The sequence below is a fragment of the Bombus impatiens genome, unplaced genomic scaffold, assembly GCF_000188095.3.
Source record: "Bombus impatiens unplaced genomic scaffold, BIMP_2.2 scf_0647, whole genome shotgun sequence".
In the NCBI taxonomy this organism is placed as follows: Eukaryota; Metazoa; Arthropoda; class Insecta; order Hymenoptera; family Apidae; genus Bombus; species Bombus impatiens.
The window spans coordinates 1,861,143-1,882,109 of NT_177066.1; the positions used below are offsets into that span (position 1 = coordinate 1,861,143).

Below are 20,967 nucleotides of genomic sequence, written 5' to 3' on the forward strand. Positions count from 1 at the left end.
TCCCTTATTTGTTTATGTATTTTCTCTCTCTTGTTTAATTTTCAATTGAAATTTATTTTTTGTACTAATAAAAGTTTATACATCATAATGTATTCCTAGTGTTTCTATCATTTAACTAGTTAAAAACGAGAAATATAATTAATAATTTTTATTTGTGTTATAGTACTGTAATGATATATATATATATACTTTTCTTAATTATGGAAAACAATTTGATTGTACTTTGAATATTCTACATGTTTTGAATGATAATCTAGCTAAGTCACTACAGCTAAATATTAATATTCTACTATGTAAAAATATAACTATTTCTACAAAAAAATAATCATTTCACCATATTAGCTTCATACAAACATTGTCAACTTTATATTTCATTGTAAATTAAGTATACATATTTCATAACATTTAAAATACTATCCTATTTCCAACAAAGTCAAACTTTTAGCATATTTGATCCATTCTTGAATTTGATTCAAAATTTCTATCGTTGCACTTTTGTTCAAATTATTAGTCATTTAGTTTTTTGGTTTATGCTCTTCCATGTACACAAAAAATATTACATATTACATATAACCAGCCGTTCAATACAAGGTATTCTAGGTACAGATTAAGATGAACTCATTTATATAGCATTAATGTTAAGACTTCTCTATGAACTCCTTACATACATTTTGTACAGGCAGTAACATATTTGGCACAGACAGTTTAATTCCTGTAGTATCTTGGGGAGTACTTATCGCATTTGTTACTGCGGTAGATGATCTGAAATAAAATTTTGTTTTATTTATTCATTTTATATTATACTTTTAGGGCTTTCCATTATTTTATTTATAGACATACCTGTTGTGCCTAAGATGACTTTTGACTAAATGACCAGCTGTAAGAGCAGCCATTAATGATAATTCGCCGGCAAGTACTGTGGCGCATATTATTCTAGCTAATCTACTAGCATTTTCACCAGGTTGATCAGTATGTGCACCTTGAACACCTAACATAGCCAAACATGCTCCTTGTGCAGGAAGACCAGTTCCACCTCCAATAGTACCAATTTCTATGCTGGGCATTGTACAGGATACATACAGATCTGAACCATCTGCTCCCCATGGTTCCATTAAAGTCATACAATTGCTACTTCCAACATTTTGTGCAGGATCTTGACCCGTAGCGATAAAAATTGCGGTTACAATATTTGCAGCGTGCGCGTTAAAACCACCTACGCTGCCAGCTATGGCGGACCCAATCATATTTTTACTTATATTCACATCAACTAATGCGTGAACTGATGTTTTCAGCACATTAGTAACAATATCTGCAGGGACCACTGCTTCACAAACAACACTTTTACCTCTACCTTGAATCCAATTTACTGCTGCTGGTTTTTTATCCGTGCAAAAATTACCGCTTAACGATAATATTTCCATGTCGGGGAAATGTTCCTTTACCGTGTTCAATGACTTTTCAGTACCTTTAGACAACATATTCATACCCATAGCGTCACCAGTAGTAGCCACAAAACGAATAAACAAATGCCTGCCAGCAATGCGTATGTGAATCTTCGTCAACCTTGCAAATCTGCTAGTTAAATCAAAATTCTCCTTCATTTCTTTGAAATTTTCAGGATCTTGCATCCATGCCATAGCTTCACTTGCTCTAACGATATTTGGAAACCTCACAACTGGTCCCCTAGTCATTCCATCAGCAACTACGCGGCTTGTTACACCGCATTTTAACAATGCCCTACTACCACGATTTGTAGATGCTACTAAACATCCCTCTGTTGTAGCCATTGGTATATGATATAATTCACCATCGACTAATAGTGGGCCAGCAATTCCAAGCGGTACAGGCACATATCCTATAACGTTCTCACAACAGGATCCTAATACTTTACTATAATCATAATTTTTGTACGGTAAATCGAGGAGAGTATCGAGAAATTTTCCCGCCTCTCCAATTATAAGACGTCTGATTCCAACACCTCGCTCCATGTCACCAACTGCTTTCTCTAACTGATACGCGGCTATATGCTTATTCTTCACTAATTGAATTATTTCCTCGTCCGTTAGCCCACTTGCTCCAAGCTATGAATTTAACAATATATTTAAAAATTAAATATAGATTAACGATATTTTCAAAAATAAATTGGGATATATATACTTATAATAACTTTACTTACATCAGATTTGTATATTTCGAGACATTCTTTTAAGGACCTAGGAACTTTCGATTCTGGAGGCAGATTTTTATCGTCCCGCTTATCTATATTACATTGTTTTTCGTCTATTTGGTCTTCCTTGTCATCGCTCCAATTATGTATGTTAGAAAGAAAAGAGATACTTTGCATTCTACTAAAGTTTTGCTTGAATGGCAGCTTGATGCTAAGTACATTCACATCTTCACTTTCATTTTCTTTTCCTTTCACACATTCATTTTCAACTTTTTCTTCTGTATCGTCTTCTACTTTGGATCGTAATTGTTTAGCGATGTCTCCTTTATCTTCGAAGAAAATAAATTTAACTGCGAGCGCAAGAAGGAGTATCAATATCACGATATTATCAGCACTGACTGACAACCAATTCATTAAATAATTCTTCACTTCGGATGAATTCTCTGTCTTGTTATAAGAATTCACTACGACATGTGAATTCGCGGAAGATACTTCTCTTTCTACAGTAGGTTCGCTTTTGTCACTTCTGAAAGACCAGCGACTAAAATAAATAAATATCTTATGTCAACGATTACATTGATGTAACTTCCTAAGCTTATGAATTATCTAATTTTATTGTATCTTCCCACATACAATAATGTACATAGATTAACCTGCCGCTATTTTTATGTACTATTTTGATAACACTTGAATTTACTATAAAGATATTAATAATTATCATCATCTTTAACTCGACACAGAAGTGTTATACACTGTTTCCTAACTTAACATACAAGGAGATAAAGAAACCCAAACCTCGTGGAGATACTATCTCCTTCTCTGCAATTCATTGAATATGAATCAAATGTATATTTATGCTACTGTGTAATAAGTTGAACCTGACCTGTGGAAGTTAAGAATAAGGAAACTGTCAAACAAGAAATATGCTCAAGTAAAAAAAAATACATATCGTATGGGGCAGATTTGTGATAACTTTTGTCAGTTTTCTTTCTATTGTTATCTGATGTATAAAACATAAAGTTCATTTCAAACGGAAACACGACTCGTATATATTATGGAAAACAGAAAATAAAACAAAAATGCAATACCTGTTAGCGTGTACCACAAATAGGCCAGCAATCATAATCAATTTAACACGTTCTACTACCGGATTCGGCTTTTGATCCTCTTCGTTTAATGGATGCATTATAAAAATCTTATCGGCAGTTAACGGTTTCATAGCATTAGTTTCACGAGAAAGCTGAAATATAATAATAGTACGAGGTAGAATGTACAATTCATAAAACTATTTTAACAATTAGCACAGAAATCTAAAAATTACCTCGAGAATAAGTGATAAACATGCAGGATAAAATGTCATAAAAACGATATAATTTACAATAACACCTAAACAAGCGAAGCTGCACAGGATTTCCAATCTTTTGACACCGGATAAAGACCCTATGCTAATAAGTAGAGTTTCTACTAAAGTATCTAACGTAATAGTTGGTCCTAAGAGCGACATGCCGCGAGCAATATTTGCTCGTACTTCTTCTTTGTTTCTGGAACTTAGAGCCAATTGTGCTAATATAGCGGCTTTCGAAAGATCGATAACAAGCAAGAAGAAGAATAATGCATCCCTGAAAAATAATAACTTTATACAATAGAAATTAAAGGAATTTCTGGACTTTACGATCCATTCCGAATAAGACTTACTTTAAATCAGAAATATCACTGCGTCCGAAATTCATTACGCTGGACGTGAACACAACGCTAGAAAATACTGTAAATAGGCCGGCAATACCTGTCAAAACATTACATTCAAGTATTCTTACTATTATCATTAATATCTGCTAATAAATTCTATTTATTATTTTGTTACTTAAAATTAATTCGCGCATTTTTCCCGGTTAAATGTTATGCGAATTCAATAATTAAGTGTCATCGCGTGTCGTACGGAATGAAACGATATTACTTTCCATAAAACTTTCTCTGACACTGAAAGCTTTCACGCGTACCGTGGAAAGATCCGGTTATATGAATAATCGGCCAATACATAATTATCCTAGATTCTTCTTTAAACACGTATTTCGTATCTTCAATTTTCCGAAATATCAATCAAACTTATATATATTCACTTACCTAAAATATATTTTGAACCCAATTTTTGTAAATTGCGAAACTGATGATAGGTGAATAATATAGCTAGACATCGTATTATAGTCATGACTATAATATCAGCTGCATTTAGGTCCTAATAAATAATCATATATTACATATATTGTGTAAGCAATTTTGAGGTTTACAACGATCATTTCCATCATTAAGACATTTCTCGACTCAAATTTGAAGATTCAATTGAAATTTACTCGAAATCTGCTTACATCCAAATTACATCTACCGGGCCGACAATGTAAAGCCAAAGGAAGAGTTCTACTATCTCGAGGATATCCACTTCCGGTCTCCATGTTCAGAATGCATGCTGTGAGTGTGAAGGTCGTCACAATTACTTCTAGGGGGTGCCCAGCACAAAACCGGCCGTGAATTTCGAACAGATGTGTCAGCATGTTTTTTGTTTCTGATACCTACCTACGACTTGAAATGACATAAAATGTTATTATGAATAAGATTATGATAAAAGAATATAAAATATTAAAATAATGTATTTAAACATTCAACATTTCTCCAACGTGTTCTCCACAAAGACCAACTTTAAGGTAGGACATTAAGATATTTCTATATCTCGTGGTAAAAAAAATGTATAAAGTCTCTCTTTATGTAAAATGGAACTAAGATAGATATAGTTACCATAAAGAAGACGATACCACGTGTATGGTGAAGTTGAAGAAAGTGTTCGTTTGTCGAAAGCGTTCTTTATTTATTGTTACAGAAAATATTCGGTAAAATCGACAGGTAGAGCCGTTTATTCTTTTCAACTGAGGGAAGAAGATACCTAACAGATCGCGTAAACATGAAAAAAAGACAAGGAACAACTTCAGCGAAAATAAGTGAAGGATTGAGTGAGTAAAGTGTCACACGGTAACGTTCCTTCCACATGTCAATAATGCTCCACATAACCATAACACTTTCAATTACGTTACGCACTCCACATGTGTGTAATGAGACACGATTTTTTTTTTTTTTTACAAAACCGAAATTCCGCCCGTACCGCTTTGACATTGATATTCGAATACTTGCAGCCGGGAGAAAAATGAAACAACACGAAGCAATGGCGAAAGGAATGCAAATGCCAAGAGGAAATATTTTTAAAATCGGGATAATAAATAGATGGATTGTTTTTATAGCGCTACAACGTGTGATTAAATCCCAGGATCTCGGAAACTTAATTAACATTTCAAAGATAAAAATAATTTCAAAGTAAGCAATAAATTTCTACAGCTATGCGTTTACTGAACTAATTATGCGCAATTACCTATATATGCAAAACAAATAAATGTAAAATAGGAGAAAAAATGAAATTTAATCACAAAAACAAAAGCTGAAAGGATATGCATCAAGAACGGTAACATTCTAACAACGTAAGACATCATTTCTGTTCGTACAAACCATTACTATTAATTACTATTACTAACCGTTACTATTAATTACTATTAATTAACCAGTATACTGTTATATATTATACGATAAATTGTTTCAGTTCTGATAGTTACATCTATAATTTGTTACCGACCATTTTAGATATACAAACCGTAATAGTAGTAAGTCCATTTGTAATATATGCTAAAGGAGCTTCTTCTTATGAACTTCTTATGAAATATTGGAGCTCATGAATTACCAAATACAAAGTACAGTATATAATTAACTATTATAATTTAAATGATGAGACGACTTTCATAAATATTGGACAAACTAATGCAAGTTTATCTTATGAAAGAAGAAAAGGGAAAAAGGTAGTTCAGATATAGATAAACAAAAAAGACATTGATTGCATTCAAAGCCAGAGGCAAAGCCTTTGGATATATACCTACGATTGTATAAAATTTGAATATTACAAGATTAATTACTATACGTTATCAGACTCGTACAAAAATACACTTGTACGTAGTGAACATATCATTATTTCTTAATGAAGCATAAAAGGTTAAACTTTACCTACTGCGTACAACGGGAGAACGTCGCATAGCTCAAAGTCTTGCTGATAAACTAAATACTCCCTAAAGAAATTACTGAAAACATTGTAGTCATCGGTACACAAAGTACAATAAATGCCACCTCATTAGAGTCAGAAAACGCGAACATTTAGAGACATTACTAAACAGGCGTTAGGACAAGAAGAAGAGCAGCTCGTGTATCAAATCACTTCACTTCAATGTTATTGAACATTTTCAAACTTGTTGGACCACTTATACATACATACATGTACATCAAATTTAATAATAAATCGAGTCAACGTAAATACAACTATAGCATAAGAGCTATAACTTGTACAAAATTAAGAAGGGTAGAATACCTTCTGAATGTTTTGATACCACTGCAAATTGTGACTTTTCTATAAAGAAAGTCACTCATTAAAAGATAATAACGAAAGAATACTGCATATTTGATCTTTATGAATAGTGGAAGACACGAGCGATGAAATATACACCAATCGCAAGATTAGAAATAGAATAGCAATTATAAAGAAGGATTGAATGATATCAGCAACGTCCGCTGCGTCTGAACAATGTTCCTCAGCTGTTGGAAATATTGTCACGTGCAAACGCAGCCATTTATTTATGAATAATTATACGAATTAAAATATGAATATTGTTTAAGACACTAGGCTCGAGAGATGTAGCAGCAAAGATTATTTACCGCCGGAATGATAAGCTGACAAGTATTTACCAGTAAAATAAGGGCTGCTAAATATAATTAGTCCGTAAGGTAAAGAATAAGAAGTATCACTTGCAGATATAAAGAAGTATGGGATTAAGTATCGTGTAACTAGCGAGAAACTAACTCTAACTGATACACTAACTCTAAACTACTCGAGATGAGGCTCCTATAGTTCCTCATACGAGAATTGTTGGCAAGGTAGAAACATGGTTTAACATTAATTGTTTATACATTTTAGTTTACAAGGGTAGTGCTCAGTTCAGTATAATTGGTAAAACTTCTTCTGCAAGTGGTCACCCCATGAGCACCGGGAGTCGAGGGTACGGAGTCGCCCTAAGGATCTGCACGGGAATTCATTTATGAAATATCGACATAAGCTGGTACAGAAGATAAAAGGAGAGAAAATCCCTGAGTCCCTATTTATGACAGGCAGTTTCTAACAGTGGAATAAGTGCTTCAAGTAATAATCGGTGCTAAAAAAAATAGAATTTCTTAGGTATGTACCTGTACATAAATGTTTACAGATATATAAATGTATAAAGATATAAATGTATGAAGCTGTAAATGAATAAAGGGATGAAAGCATACATCCTGCATATAGAATAAGAATAAGAAGAAATTCTGGCATGGAATTTAAAATTTTGTACATAATAAAACATGCAGTATATGTGTGCATAATAAGTATTTTAATACACATATACGCGTGTAGCCACGTACCCGCATATAAATATATATTACAAAAACAGAAATTAAAATAATAATACATCAATATATCAATTAAATATAGATATATATTATTATACAATTAAACACATTATACATAATTAAATATGCATATGTATTTTCACTACAGATTCAAAACAGTGACAGTTAATCTTTATACATGACTGATTGTAGATCTTATTAAACCATCGTTGAAAGCATTTACTCTGTCATTTCAGATTTTCCACAACGTATTTATAATCATCTAATATAAATTTCCTGTATCTAGTCGTTATAGAAAAACATCTTATTCAATGTGGTCGACATTGATCGATATCTTAACATATTTTTAATTACGTATTCCTAATGATAAATGAGAGGTCACGAATGAAACATGAATCTTATGTAAGCCTCGATATTTGTGCTATCAGTGTGACAAGTGTCCTAAAAGTATTACAACCTCAAAGCATATATTTGTATATAATTTTAACATTCTAGAAATCACATTGCAATGTCGGTCAGCGCCTATAATATATATATTAACTACATATTAACATAGCATAAATTGATGTAACTATGAAAGAATCAAAAGTAGTTAAACGGTGCGAGGAGTATACTACCGTTCAAATTAATAACACAAATTAATAACAAGTAATAGTATAGTAATTCTATAGTAATCACAAGAATAATAGTATAGTACTTCTTTGTTTTTATGTCTCTTTCTCCTTGATAGAAGTTTTGACAAAAACATTGAAGTTAGAATATTTTTTAAACTAATCATTTTTCGATCCAACTACCTTGGTCCTTTTGGTCTTTTGTACTTTTTGCTTTTGATACTTTGCTTTTTTTTTAGAGAATTAAAAAATGTATCGAATAATGTATAAAAAAATGTGTTGTTCCGTTTAAGAAAAATGGAGATGACTTTGACTTTTCATCGAAGTAAAATCTTTTGCGAAATTCTTAATATTGCAATTTGTAGTAATTGAAAGTCGATTAATTTTTGTTTAAATCATTTAATGTCCGACTATTAGAAGTGTCTGAAAAATTTTAAGGATTTTTAAACCACCTTGTACAGCTGTATAAAATCATTGCATTATTTACATTCTGTTAAAGATGAGCAAGTACCCGATATTTTGAGCGGTAATATAGATACGTATTTGCTTGTATATCTCTCTTGTACCGTCCAGCTAGTCAACTTATCTCTCAAGAATATCTTGATATTGTACAGAATAAAACAGACTATCAATTTGATTACGATAAATAAAATGAAGTATCACCATTATTTGCGAAAATACACTCCTTGGATTTCCAAATATTGATGAACCTAAGTCTACGATGCACAAGGTTTCGTTCTATCTAACATTTAATACGAAACAAGCTTGAGCAAAAATATTTATCCTCCAATAACTTTACGGTAGTTTTTATTTAATTGTAACTATTCTATTTTCTCAAACGATCTTATAAAACAAAAAAGTGAAAAGGAGAAAAAACGTGAAAGCCATGGAAAGCATTACTCCTTCGTAAAATAAATAGAAAGTATGATCGAGCACAATATAACGAACATGAAAGTATATCACCATGCTACCTTCTTTACAAGGGGACTTGGTATATAATTTTTCATAAAAGTATTTAACTGCTGTACTTTTGTCAATTTTTATTCCACAATCTCATCAGTTTTATAATCATTGCTAATATTATCTCAAGAAAACTCTTTGATATTAAACTGGTATTCTCGAAATTTGTTGAAAACATTCAGTTTCTTAAATATATGCCTATGTTTTCTATGTATCTCGATGATTTATCCTATCATCGGGTCTATCTTTATCAGCTGCGTTAAATAATTCGTTTCCTCTGTTCATCTTGTACAAAGCAAAAGATATTATTTTTTACAATATGAACTGAATCCTTAATACAATATGGAAATTTCCGAGTTGCTAAATATAGACTACCCTGTAAGTATACGTGGTGCTGAAACGTTAATAAATAACACTTTTTAAATACTCTATAATTATAATTTAAATACTCTGTAATTAAACTATATCAATTATCTATATGAACTTCAAATGCTGAATAACACGGATAAGATGTATTACTTAATCTGGTAGTTAAAAAAGATAAACATACAAAAGATACTAGGAACCTTAGTCATACGTTATATACTACTAATGATAATGTAGAGGTATAGTAAAATAACTTCAAATAACAGAACAACTTTTGCGCGGTAATTGTTCAACTAACATGACGTGTAGATGGAAAAGGAAGTTTTAACAGGACACTGTGTATCGTTAACTCCATTATTTCTGACACAAATGAAACAATAGCAATAAATGTGAACATGCGTACCTTGTTAACGTGCACGTAGCAACTCGATGAAACTCTTGACGTATTGCGCACGTGGTTCAGTATCGCATATATACATGTATGTGCTTGTCAACTCTTCCCTATTTTCTTTTAACGTCAAATAAAACAGTGTCAAAAATATGATATGCAATCGGCAGGGCTTTCTATTTGACTATGTCAAACTCCTGTGTACCTTCGACTTATAAAAATGCAATTAAAAAGTAGTTGTTAATTAAAATATTAAACAATTTGTTTCCGGAAGTACTACCTCTTCGACGGAAAAAGACTTCCACCAAATTTATCACGATTAAAAATCACATATAAAGGTGGACTACTCGATACTTCGAGTTTAGAGGAAGGAAACTAATACGGAACAAGCACAGTCTTAACAGGACGAAGCTCACCAGCAAACAAAGCTGCGCTAACGCTCGAATCCATTCGACCGGCCCGATCGACCTTACAGAATCAGTTTCGACCGTGTTCGACTATTTTCGTGCCCCTTCCTTTCTTCCTTCATAAGCACGTGTCTTCTTTCTCAATACATAATACTGAATCTTTAGTAGTCTTAGTTATTAGGAATTATCTGGTCTTTAGTAGTTTAATAATTTAGAGAAGACTAGTCTTTACGTTACGTGATTTGAAATTTGAAAGTAGCATTCGTCGTAATAATCGAATCAAATTTTAATAAATTACCGGGATAACGCGCTGGAATTTCGCGTTTAATCATCTCTTACACATATCATTGCGAAAATCTGACAACAATATGCATTTCATTTCTTTCACTTACTCGTACTTTTGTTAGATGTGACGGATGTATCCATATGTCACTTGGTTATTGCCATACTAGTGGTTGAACTATTTTTAAGTATACATTCTGTGAATATATGAATCAAAACAATATTGATAAATCAATTTTTATTTTAACTATGTATATCAAATTTACATTGATGTAACAATGATAAACAAAACTGTGCAAAGAATTATGTAAAATGTGAGTCTTTTCTAACAACATTGTAGAAGTTTGCGTATGACGATTTGACACGGTTTTGTGAGACAATTTACAAATTTAATGCGATTTGTTGTTCTCCATTCTTAGAAAATGTGAGTTTCATGTTTTACGAGAATTCAATTATATACAAAACTTTGTACGAGCATAAAATGCGAAAATACGATTATATTTCGTGCAAGATTTTTTAGTTTATTTCGTACGATAGATATATGAAATATATATGTCGGAGATGAAAGGAAAGCCGAAGCCTTTCCCTCGAAATTTTGGGAACATCCTCTAGTACTCTAGCCTAGATTTTATAATGGCTGTAATTATTCGAGATTTGCGATAGACACGTGCTGGGCTCGAGGTGACATTTGGTCGCCGAACGTAGCCACGGTCACAAGATGGACGTTGTGCATAACGGAGGTCTGGAGTGGTTGTATGGTTTTTTCCACAAATGTGGTTGTGGCGGCATGCGGCCTCGGGAGCGGGCCTAGCCACGTGTGATGTTGCCTCGGAGGTGCTGATATAATGGAGCAACCATTGTATTAATAATCAAATTCCAGGCAAAAACTGCGTAGCAACGGCGTTTGGAACTTTCTCGATGCTTCTAACGAGTATGTATCAAAATTAAGGCAGAAACTGCCTAGCAACGGCGTTTGGAACCTTTTTGATGCATCCAAACGAGTATAGAAAACAAATGCAATCGTACAGCGAGAAAAATCCCCACGAGGCTGGCATTTGTGCGATTACCTTGGGGAGTGACACATTGAGCATTTCAACAATCATGTTTTACGCCTAAAATTAGTTTACGCTTAGTAAAGAGTTATCCCATTGGCCGTGGATTCGTTTGAACCCAAGAACATTGTTAATAGCGTTCATTAAACTTATTATTCGTAAATCATACTATTCATTAAACTCACTATTCCTTAAACTTATTATTCATTAGACTTATTATTTGTTAAATTTTGTAGTAGTCTTGTATATACGTGTAAATATAATCTCGGCTTTGTAAAGCAATGGCTAATTCACGTGAAGAGTTGTTACGCGCCCAAAATACGTAACCATAACCCGACATATATATATTTTTTTTCGAATACAAAAAACGTAAATAAAGAGTCTAATGGTCTACATTAATATTTCAATATTAGAATGTTATAATAACACTAAATTAAGGACAACTAGAACACTTGGCTTCCATGGAAAATCCATTTATGTGTACATATTGGAAATATCGACGCGAAGGATGATTACAAATTTCGTACATCGCCTTTGAATGAAAAGTAAATAACATTTTAGTTGGAACCGATCTATAAGCGGCTTTAAACATAAACCTTCCTTCTCGGAACTATTTTAAATACAACAAAAGTAGCCAACACCGTTTCAAGAAAGACGCCATCCTCGTCAGAATCGAACTCCGTCATCTTACCCGAATTTAGCGGATCGTATTACGTGATCACAATTATAATCGATTAATACGTACTTATGTACGTATCGTATATATTATTTAAAATAATTAAATGAATATTTATACTAAAAATATATAATTTGTTTTTGTACGAATAAGTAAACGTAACTTCATGCAGAGAAAGACAATATCTAAGAAAGTTCCATTTAGTCAACTGACTTTCATTTGAGAGTCATTATCGTTTTCGAAAATTGAAGAATCGTCAAATATCTCAATGATGTTGTCATACAAATCATTATCATATTGTATAACATATGGAAAACTATCTGTAAACATTTATTATTAAGGCAAAAAATTGAAGGCCATACAGAAGTTAGTAAGTATAATGTGAAGCCTATACAAGATATGCAGCATACCTGACTTATAATCGCGAAGTACATTTGTATTTAAACGATTTCTCTTACTAAACGCGTATAGCATATTCATTTGTCGTATCTGTAGAATCTGTCTGAAAATTCCGTATAAATTGACTAAGAGTTCTACAGAGAATTAAACATTTATATTTAACTTAATTAAGTCTCAATATTAATATTGACAACCACGTATACCACAATTGTAATTCGCAAAATTTTAATGCATAAATTAATTATATAGGTATTTTCAAATATTAAACTACATAATTATTGATATAAACGATTGATGTTACCTAACTATTATTGATATCAAGATATATATCATATAAATATGTTAATTTCACTATTTATTCATAAGTATAGATTTTAATTTTATTCATTACAAAAATATTTATTATATATATGACCAGAATGTCATAATTTTACATTAATTAAAAGATTACATAAAATTGTTTTATTTTATAGTTAATATTCTATTATCACTTGCACATACATATCAATTATTGTAATAAATTGTTTCACATTGATATGTGAACAGATAATTTAATAATTAAGACGTACAACATTAGTGTCCTACTTTATGTCAATGTGGTAAAATATTTTAATCAAGAAATCGAACATTTTGTCACATATTAGTATGAAAATGTTTAAGATACTCTAGATAATTTTTGAGAAAATCACTATAACTATATAATAAAACTATTAATAAGCAATAAAATTATCTTCAAAAATAAAATAAAATTGTATATCAAACGAACGTAACCTAGAAAAAGAAAAAGAGGGTACTAAATGATCAACATACCGTAAAACTTGTTAGAAGATAAAATACGTTTCATGTAGATATCAGTGTTTAATAATTGGCATATCCAATATGTATGATTCAATATTTTTTTTACAATTTCACAAATTAATTAGCATTCTGTACACCAATACTGGACCTCTTAACAGTATTCTCTCTTACACAAATTATAACGACATCTATAGGACTTTGTCTACAACTTAAAATGATCTCTACTGATAATTTTTGTTTATACACTTTTTTTCTAAACGATATTGGCCAAATATTAACAAATTAGAGTAAATTAAAATATTCTAAATATCCAAAAATGTTAACATATGCAACTATTCAGAATATAACAACAATAATTTTATTTAACCCACCTATTTTATGGCATATAAATTGTTAGTAGTCTAATCAATTATTTACGGTATTTACATTTATATTTCTGAACAATATTATATTTTAATGCATTTAATTATCATTTCAAATTTAATTTGTTTTTTGAATCTATGTGGAATATTTAACATAATTCATCATACTTTGTTAGCAGTTCCTCTGACAACATCAGATATTTCGTTTGGTAAATGATCTAATGTAGGAATGTGTACAGATAAACTTTTATATACAGAATCTCTATTTCCATCTTTTTTGTGCCTTCGTTGTTCCTCATAGTTCAATTGTTGTTTAAGAAAAATAGCATTCTTGAAGAATTCTAAAGTGTTTCCAAAACTCTTTCCAGCACCATTCATTGCATCAATAGCACTTACAGCATACTCTACATCAAAACATCTACCTAAAAGTTGCTGTTGAAGATCAAGCACTTCTACTCGTTTCTCCATCATAGGAGGTAATACTTTCCTTATATGTTCCTGAAGTCTATAAAACGCAAGAGATGGTTCATTTGCAACTATATGCATATTTTCAGATATACGCTCAGTTGCTAGAATATTAAAAAAATAAGGTGTCAGAAACAACCAAAATATATTCATGACAAAGATATACACATGTAGTATATATAGAATCATAACCTTTCTTAACTCTCGCTTCTAGTTCTTGATCTAGTTGATACACTTTTGCAGTCATTATTTAAAATATTTTATTAATATTAAGTTTAAGTATTATATATGTATAAGTATATACAAATATTGTACAAAATTCTCAAATTAAATCAATTTAATCATCTGAAAGTAATATTTTGCTGTTTTACGATACGCCTCAGATATTTGATACAATTTCTATATTCTTATTAATATTTTACATATGATATTATAAATGAATAAAATCTTTTTTCTACATCAACAAAATTTTTGTATAAACACAATAAACACAACACAAGACATTAATTTATTTTCACCGCCATTTTATTAAACACTCTATACCGGAAGTTAATTGCTAGCAGACTGTGTTTTCCCTTGACGAAACGTGGCATCAAAGTGTGTACTGTTGGCACTTCTCTCAAATGTATCTTCCAGATCGAGTGAAATAATCGTTTCGCTGTCTTGAGTGACATGACGTTCTATCGTACAAAAAGGTAACAATTTTTATTGTATACATAAAACTTATGGAACTATTCATTATAATCATGAGACTTTTGTAAATGTAATAGAAAACTTTGCTATTTTTGTTTAGAATATTTCAATAATGAATAACTATAATATTTTACTCTTTTAAATAATGTAAATTACTGGCTTTTTATGAATGAAATATATAAAACTTTCTACTTTTTACGAATTATAATAAGTAATTTAATAACTACAATAAATTTTGTACAAAAGAATCATCAATTATGATCATTAAAGTCATTTATTTATATATTTGTATAATTTTATGTATAGATTTTATATCTGTTGATAGAATATAAATTAGAAATGTGACACACACACACACACACACACACACACATTGAATTTAATCAATGTAAACAATGTAATTTTTAGTAATAATAATGTTCTTTTCAATGTTAATATCCTAGCATGAAGTGGCATATCATATTCATAGCATTTGCTGCTTTTCTTCTTACTACATATGCAGAGGAAGAAGAAGAAGCTGCAAGATTATTGATATCTAAACAACTACTTAATAAATACCTTGTAGAAAATATGGACATTGTAATTAAAGTAAGTATAAAAATAAATATGGTTTATGTATATGTAATATTTTTATCTTAATAGAGAATTTATCATTTATAGTATACAGTGTATAACGTTGGCAGCGCAGCTGCATTAGAAGTTGAAATTACAGATAATTCTTTCCATCCTGATCATTTCACTCATATCAGTGGAGAATTAAATGCAAGGATAGATCGTGTTCCACCCTATACAAATGTCAGTCATATAGTTGTTGTAAGGCCACGTAAATTTGGATACTTTAACTTCACATCAGCCGAAGTTTTATATAAACGCAAAGAAGATGCTCCTTACTTACAATTTGCCGCAAGTAGTGAACCTGGTGAAGCAATAATTGTATCATTTAGAGATTATGATAAACAATTTTCTTCACATGTTGTAAGTAACTACTGAATATTATGTAAGTCAATATAAGCATTGTATTGATTGTAATAAAATATAAAATACTTATGTATCATTTTAGGTTGACTGGGCTGCATTTGCTGTGATGACATTACCTTCATTAGCTATTCCTTTTGCATTATGGTATTCTAGTAAAAGCAAATATGAAAAATTACTTAAAACTACAAAAAAACATTAATCATATACTTATCCTAAGTCATTCAACAGAAACTTTTTTCTATACAAATATGAGAAATTCGACTGTCCCCCCTTTCTGTACATCTAATTTTATAATAAATATTATTTATAAATAATTTACATACGCGCGTTCTTCATCATTATGCTTAGTTTAGATTATAAGTATACAAATTATGCTTATTCGTTAATAATTATTTATTTATAGATTACATCTTACGTTCATATAATCTTATAATTAGTAAATATTATTTATTTTTGAGAATAAATAATGTAAAAATTACATAAAACCCTCCCTTTATATTGCAAAACAGTTCAACTGTATAAAGGAATAGGATATGACGAATCCCTGTTACTATTTCTTTACATTATTACTTGAGACTATGTACATATGTATATCAAATAACTGAATGTATGACATGTACATAAATTACATAACTAGACAACTTTGACAACATCATTTTTGTATAAATAGTTAAAGGATACAAATTTAATCGTGATTTGTTTACATCATTCATATGGATTTACACCAATCTATTCGTTACTAAATAACTTTTAAACCAAGTATATACATACTTCGATAATTATCGATGCTTTAAATCGATATTCGTTACTTTTAATCGAACTGTGTTAATTTAATTGTTATTATTAAAAAAGTAACGGAATCACATTGGATTTCAAATATTTCTTACTTATCCATTATTAGTTGAAGAAAAATATTGTTTATATAGCTTAAAAAGATAATAATTAATGTTTAAGGAATGTTAAAAATATTTAATTTTCAACAATATGACCAATCAAGAAAGATTATAGCTCACATATAACATTCATGAAAATACTGCTTAAATAAAACTGTTGATTTTCTTATTTGGCACTTAGTCTTGTTATTTGCCGAAAAATACAAGCTGTTGATGTCTCATTTATTTGATAAGACATTTTATATAACAATACGTATGATTATTAACGATCAATATGTTCTGAAACTTATTTTGTGAACAATTACTGGTTAATTACTTCGCAATTTTCAAATTACTGTAACTGTAGAATAACTATCGATAGATTATCCCGCGTTAGAGTAACTTTAAAGATATTATTTGGATATGTTAAGTTTATTTTAAAAGTAATTGATTCTGAAAGTGAGATTTACTCGCAAGAATGGCCGATGAAACAGAAACGATTCGACTTGCCAACGACGATATTGAATGTATGGAAGGAGAGATAGATGCTGATGATGTAGATGAAGAAGGTTCAGATGGAGTTGTGGTTCCAGAACTTCAGGGTACATTATCCAAATGGACAAATTATATACATGGCTGGCAAACTAGATTTATTGTTCTCAAAGATGGTACTTTATCTTATTACAAATCTGAGCAGGACAGTGGATTTGGATGTCGAGGTTCAATAAGCTTGTATAAAGCTAATATTAAGGTATGAATTGGTATAAAGGAATCAGTCTCCTATAAGATTTAATTCTCTGATAAAATTGGTAAAAAACTCATGATATTACTCTATGCTATTTGTTTTATTAGGCTCACGAATTTGATGAATGTAGATTCGATGTGTCTGTAAACGATTGCTTAGTATGGTATTTGAGAGCAAGTAATCCAGAAGAAAAGCAGCGTTGGGTGGATGTTTTGAAATCTTATAAGGTACTAAAATTTTATTATATAAATTAAGTAAGTTATTAGATAAATCTAATAAATGTTCCTTTGTTCTATTAAAAAATATATATGTTTGCTTTAAACAGTCGGAATCAGGTTATGGAAGTGAAAACAGTTTGAAGCGACACGGTAGTGCTATTTCACTTATATCAAATACACAATCTATTACAAGTGCAGGTAGCTTCACTAAACGTGGAGTTAGAGGACTAAAAGAGAAGTTAGCAGAACTTGAAACTTTCAGAGATATTCTGATCAAACAAATTGATACTTTGCAGAAATATTTTGATAATTGTGCAGAAAATGCTAAAAATATTTCCACGAAAGGTATATAAATTAATAATTTCCATTTGTGTAGATTCATTTGTTATGTATTCAGTTGTTTCATGTCCTCTTTTATTTTTTAAATAAGTACTTTTTTTTCTTTGCTTTTAATTGAATGGGAAAATTGTTTCAGAAAATAAAGTGGAGACAATGTTTAATCCAGCTGAACAGTCTGTGGACTTTAAAGGTGAAGCAATAACATTTAAAGCAACGAGTGAAGGTGTGCTAGCAACATTACAGCACTGTGTTGAATTAATGGTGCAACGAGAAGATGCATGGCGTCGTAGATGGGAAAAAGAAATCGAGAGAAAACGAAAAGTGCAAGAACTTTACAAAGCTTTGAAAGAACAAGTTACAATGCAACAAAGTGACTTTCCTAGACCTAGAGTTCTTATTCATGGAGGTCCAGATTATGAGGTTCGATTTTATAAATTAACAAAATATCTTTAAAAAAACATAACATAGTAAAAAAAATTTTAATGTTTAAGGAAGGTCCACATAGTGCTCTTTGTGATGAAGAATTCTATGATGCAGTAGAGACTGGATTAGATAAAATTGATGAAGAAAATCAACTAAGAGATCGTTTGAAACAAAAATCAGTTTCAATTTTAACTACTCCGATAATGTCAGCAGTTAAACACAGACTTTGGCCAGAGGTAATTATTTATTTTTAAAGTTTGCCATATCTATATTACAATATTATAATAATTTTTAGATACAAAAAATAACGATGGAACAGTTGCATTATGCGCGTCTTGGAGTAGGAGCCGGTGGATGGCAATTATTTGCTGAAGATGGTGATATGCGAATGTACAGACGCGAAGAGGAAGCGGATGGTTTAGTGGTAGATCCTTTGAAAGCTTGTCATGTTGTGAAAGGAGTTACTGGTCATGAAGTTTGTGAAATATTCTTCAGCCCTGAGTATAGGACAGGATGGGAAGCTACCCTTGAAGATATGACTGTGGTTGAAAATATTTCCAAAGATACTTTAATATTTTTACAAACGCATAAGCGAATTTGGCCAGCAAGTCAGAGAGACGCATTATTTTGGTCACATATGCGCCGAGTCTCCGATGATCAAGATCCAGATGCACATGATTTATGGATAGTTTGTAATCATAGTACAGAACATCCTGATTATCCTGTAAGATTTTATATAATTTAATTATATATACTTATATATAACATGAAATATTTATATAGACATGAAATATTTACAGCCAAACACTGGAAAATGTGTAAGGGTTTATCTAACTGTTTGCCTTGTGTGTCAGACTTTTATTGATCCTCCGAAAGATGAAGATGAAATAAAAAGAGAGAATATAACTTGTAAAATAACTTATTGTTCTGTTGGTTTGTACTATATCATTTATATATTTAATCTGTGTATATTGATATAGTAATATTCTATTATATCTGTAACATTATCTTTTTTTGAATACAGTTAATCCTGGTGGATGGGCTCCAGCATCTGTTCTACGTGCTGTTTATAAAAGGGAGTATCCAAAGTTCCTTAAACGTTTCACTAACTTTTGTATTGACCAGTGTAAGGATAAACCAATTATATTTTAAGAATAATTAATAGAACTTCCATATTTTCCATCCAATTTTTCATTTATTACATCAAAGCATTTTTATGCCCTTGATGTACTAATATATCAAAGAAAAAAATCAGAAGTTGAAAGATAAAAATTTGGAAGCAAAAATTCTCTCAAGTAATGAAAGTGTTTTATATACTATTTTTCTTATTTGCTTAACGTGATCGATGTATATATATATATATATATATTATAATATATATATTATTATATATATGTATATATTCATAGCTTAGTAAAACAGGATACAAACTGTTACATTGAAAGTGATTTATTAAAGCGTAAAAAAGTATTATATACACTTCCAAAATAACTTTATAACGTGGGACGCATGCGCTAAAGCACTGTTTGTAAATTATATTTACTTCTTTAAATAACAGCTTGTTACTTTATTGTTATACAGAATGCTATCGCAAGTCACTTGTACAAATCTTAACAAATTGAATATATACACATTTATCTATTGTTATATTATATATCCAATTAAACATGAAACTGTATGATACAAATTATATTGTTATTTTTATTTATACATAAAATGTGTACACATTGATACACAGTATAAGGGTCAAATGGGGAAACATAATAAAGACTGTTGTAGATTTGCCGTAATTACTTCGAATCTGTTACTTTAATTTAATTCCTTATCATTGTTGAGATGTCATCAACGAGAATCACATTTTTAATTAAATATTTTTATTTGATTCCTATAATTAGAAAACGATTATTTACTGTACAGTTTTAACAATTAAATATGTACAAGGTTTTAAAATTAGTGATAGAATTTTCGTAAGAAATAAATTTATTTCTACAAATTATTCAACTAAAATAAAAAAAAAATCATATATATATATATACATATTAAATATAAAATTCTTTTATATATACCTCATATGCTCTACTATCAGAACATTGAAATTTGAATTTTGTTCCAATAAGTGTAGCTTAAAAATATTAAAAGAGGATATAGAGAGATGTATATCCTCTGCTTCTCTGGTTTCTTACAAACTATTATGATTTACAATAATGGCCAAAATTCCGAACAATTACGTGAAAAAGTATTTTGAA

General features: G+C 30.4%; 4 protein-coding genes across 9 annotated transcripts; 2 read left to right on the forward strand and 2 right to left on the reverse strand.

The window, feature by feature from the left end:
• Positions 1-33: 33 nt before the first annotated feature.
• LOC100746066 (3-hydroxy-3-methylglutaryl-coenzyme A reductase) lies at positions 34-10,598 on the reverse strand. 5 transcript variants are annotated; one of them, XM_033322560.1, is made up of 10 exons: positions 10,028-10,500; positions 7,226-7,323; positions 4,531-4,741; positions 4,289-4,400; positions 3,863-3,950; positions 3,489-3,786; positions 3,256-3,407; positions 2,177-2,708; positions 841-2,081; positions 34-762 (listed from the first exon to the last, which is right to left on the reverse strand). In XM_033322560.1, exons 3-10 carry the CDS (start codon positions 4,711-4,713, stop codon positions 639-641), a joined length of 2,730 nt encoding a protein of 909 aa, XP_033178451.1. In that variant the 5' UTR covers positions 4,714-4,741; positions 7,226-7,323; positions 10,028-10,500; the 3' UTR covers positions 34-638. The 5 variants fall into 5 exon arrangements, with proteins under 5 accessions (XP_033178451.1, XP_033178453.1, XP_012244918.1 ...); XM_033322562.1 differs by lacking the exon at positions 7,226-7,323 and having other exon boundaries at positions 4,531-4,735; positions 10,028-10,598; XM_012389495.3 differs by lacking the exon at positions 7,226-7,323 and having other exon boundaries at positions 10,293-10,500.
• LOC100746424 (BLOC-1-related complex subunit 8 homolog) lies at positions 10,028-14,991 on the reverse strand. Its single transcript, XM_003492053.4, has 3 exons — positions 14,646-14,991; positions 13,639-14,557; positions 10,028-10,132 (listed from the first exon to the last, which is right to left on the reverse strand). Exons 1-2 carry the CDS (start codon positions 14,698-14,700, stop codon positions 14,151-14,153), a joined length of 462 nt encoding a protein of 153 aa, XP_003492101.2. The 5' UTR covers positions 14,701-14,991; the 3' UTR covers positions 10,028-10,132; positions 13,639-14,150.
• An 18-nt stretch (positions 14,992-15,009) lies between these two features.
• LOC100746309 (translocon-associated protein subunit beta) lies at positions 15,010-16,442 on the forward strand. The gene is made up of 4 exons (XM_003492052.4): positions 15,010-15,148; positions 15,590-15,734; positions 15,807-16,121; positions 16,207-16,442. The coding sequence occupies exons 1-4, from the start codon at positions 15,126-15,128 to the stop codon at positions 16,321-16,323; spliced, it is 600 nt and encodes a 199-aa protein (XP_003492100.2). The 5' UTR covers positions 15,010-15,125; the 3' UTR covers positions 16,324-16,442.
• Positions 16,443-17,132: 690 nt separating this feature from the next.
• Positions 17,133-20,511, forward strand: LOC100746545 (ceramide transfer protein). 2 transcript variants are annotated; one of them, XM_024369911.2, is made up of 10 exons: positions 17,133-17,598; positions 17,694-17,747; positions 17,849-17,968; positions 18,067-18,304; positions 18,435-18,718; positions 18,790-18,957; positions 19,017-19,445; positions 19,522-19,654; positions 19,746-20,072; positions 20,121-20,511. In XM_024369911.2, the coding sequence occupies exons 1-9, from the start codon at positions 17,557-17,559 to the stop codon at positions 19,871-19,873; spliced, it is 1,596 nt and encodes a 531-aa protein (XP_024225679.1). In that variant the 5' UTR covers positions 17,133-17,556; the 3' UTR covers positions 19,874-20,072; positions 20,121-20,511. The 2 variants fall into 2 exon arrangements, with proteins under 2 accessions (XP_024225679.1, XP_012244921.1); XM_012389498.3 differs by having other exon boundaries at positions 17,133-17,747.
• The last annotated feature ends 456 nt before the right edge of the window (positions 20,512-20,967 follow it).

What these genes read in the sequence shown, in the direction of transcription:
- LOC100746066 (XM_033322562.1), bottom strand. Translation starts at nt 4,713, where the DNA reads ATGCTGACACATCTGTTCGAAATTCACGGCCGGTTTTGTGCTGGGCAC. An exon ending in TTTGTGGTACACGCTAACAG is followed by an intron (nt 2,709 to 3,255) that starts GTATTGCATTTT and finishes TATTTATTTTAG; the next exon opens with TCGCTGGTCTTTCAGAAGTG. An exon ending in TCGAAATATACAAATCTGAT is followed by an intron (nt 2,082 to 2,176) that starts GTAAGTAAAGTT and finishes TTAAATTCATAG; the next exon opens with CTTGGAGCAAGTGGGCTAAC.
- LOC100746424 (XM_003492053.4), bottom strand. Translation starts at nt 14,700, where the DNA reads ATGACTGCAAAAGTGTATCAACTAGATCAAGAACTAGAAGCGAGAGTT. An exon ending in AGAAGCGAGAGTTAAGAAAG is followed by an intron (nt 14,558 to 14,645) that starts GTTATGATTCTA and finishes TTAATATTCTAG; the next exon opens with CAACTGAGCGTATATCTGAA.
- LOC100746309 (XM_003492052.4), top strand. Translation starts at nt 15,126, where the DNA reads ATGACGTTCTATCGTACAAAAAG. An exon ending in ACGTTCTATCGTACAAAAAG is followed by an intron (nt 15,149 to 15,589) that starts GTAACAATTTTT and finishes TTAATATCCTAG; the next exon opens with CATGAAGTGGCATATCATAT. An exon ending in ATATGGACATTGTAATTAAA is followed by an intron (nt 15,735 to 15,806) that starts GTAAGTATAAAA and finishes TATCATTTATAG; the next exon opens with TATACAGTGTATAACGTTGG.
- LOC100746545 (XM_012389498.3), top strand. Translation starts at nt 17,475, where the DNA reads ATGGCCGATGAAACAGAAACGATTCGACTTGCCAACGACGATATTGAA. An exon ending in TGTATAAAGCTAATATTAAG is followed by an intron (nt 17,748 to 17,848) that starts GTATGAATTGGT and finishes TTGTTTTATTAG; the next exon opens with GCTCACGAATTTGATGAATG. An exon ending in ATGGAGGTCCAGATTATGAG is followed by an intron (nt 18,719 to 18,789) that starts GTTCGATTTTAT and finishes TTAATGTTTAAG; the next exon opens with GAAGGTCCACATAGTGCTCT.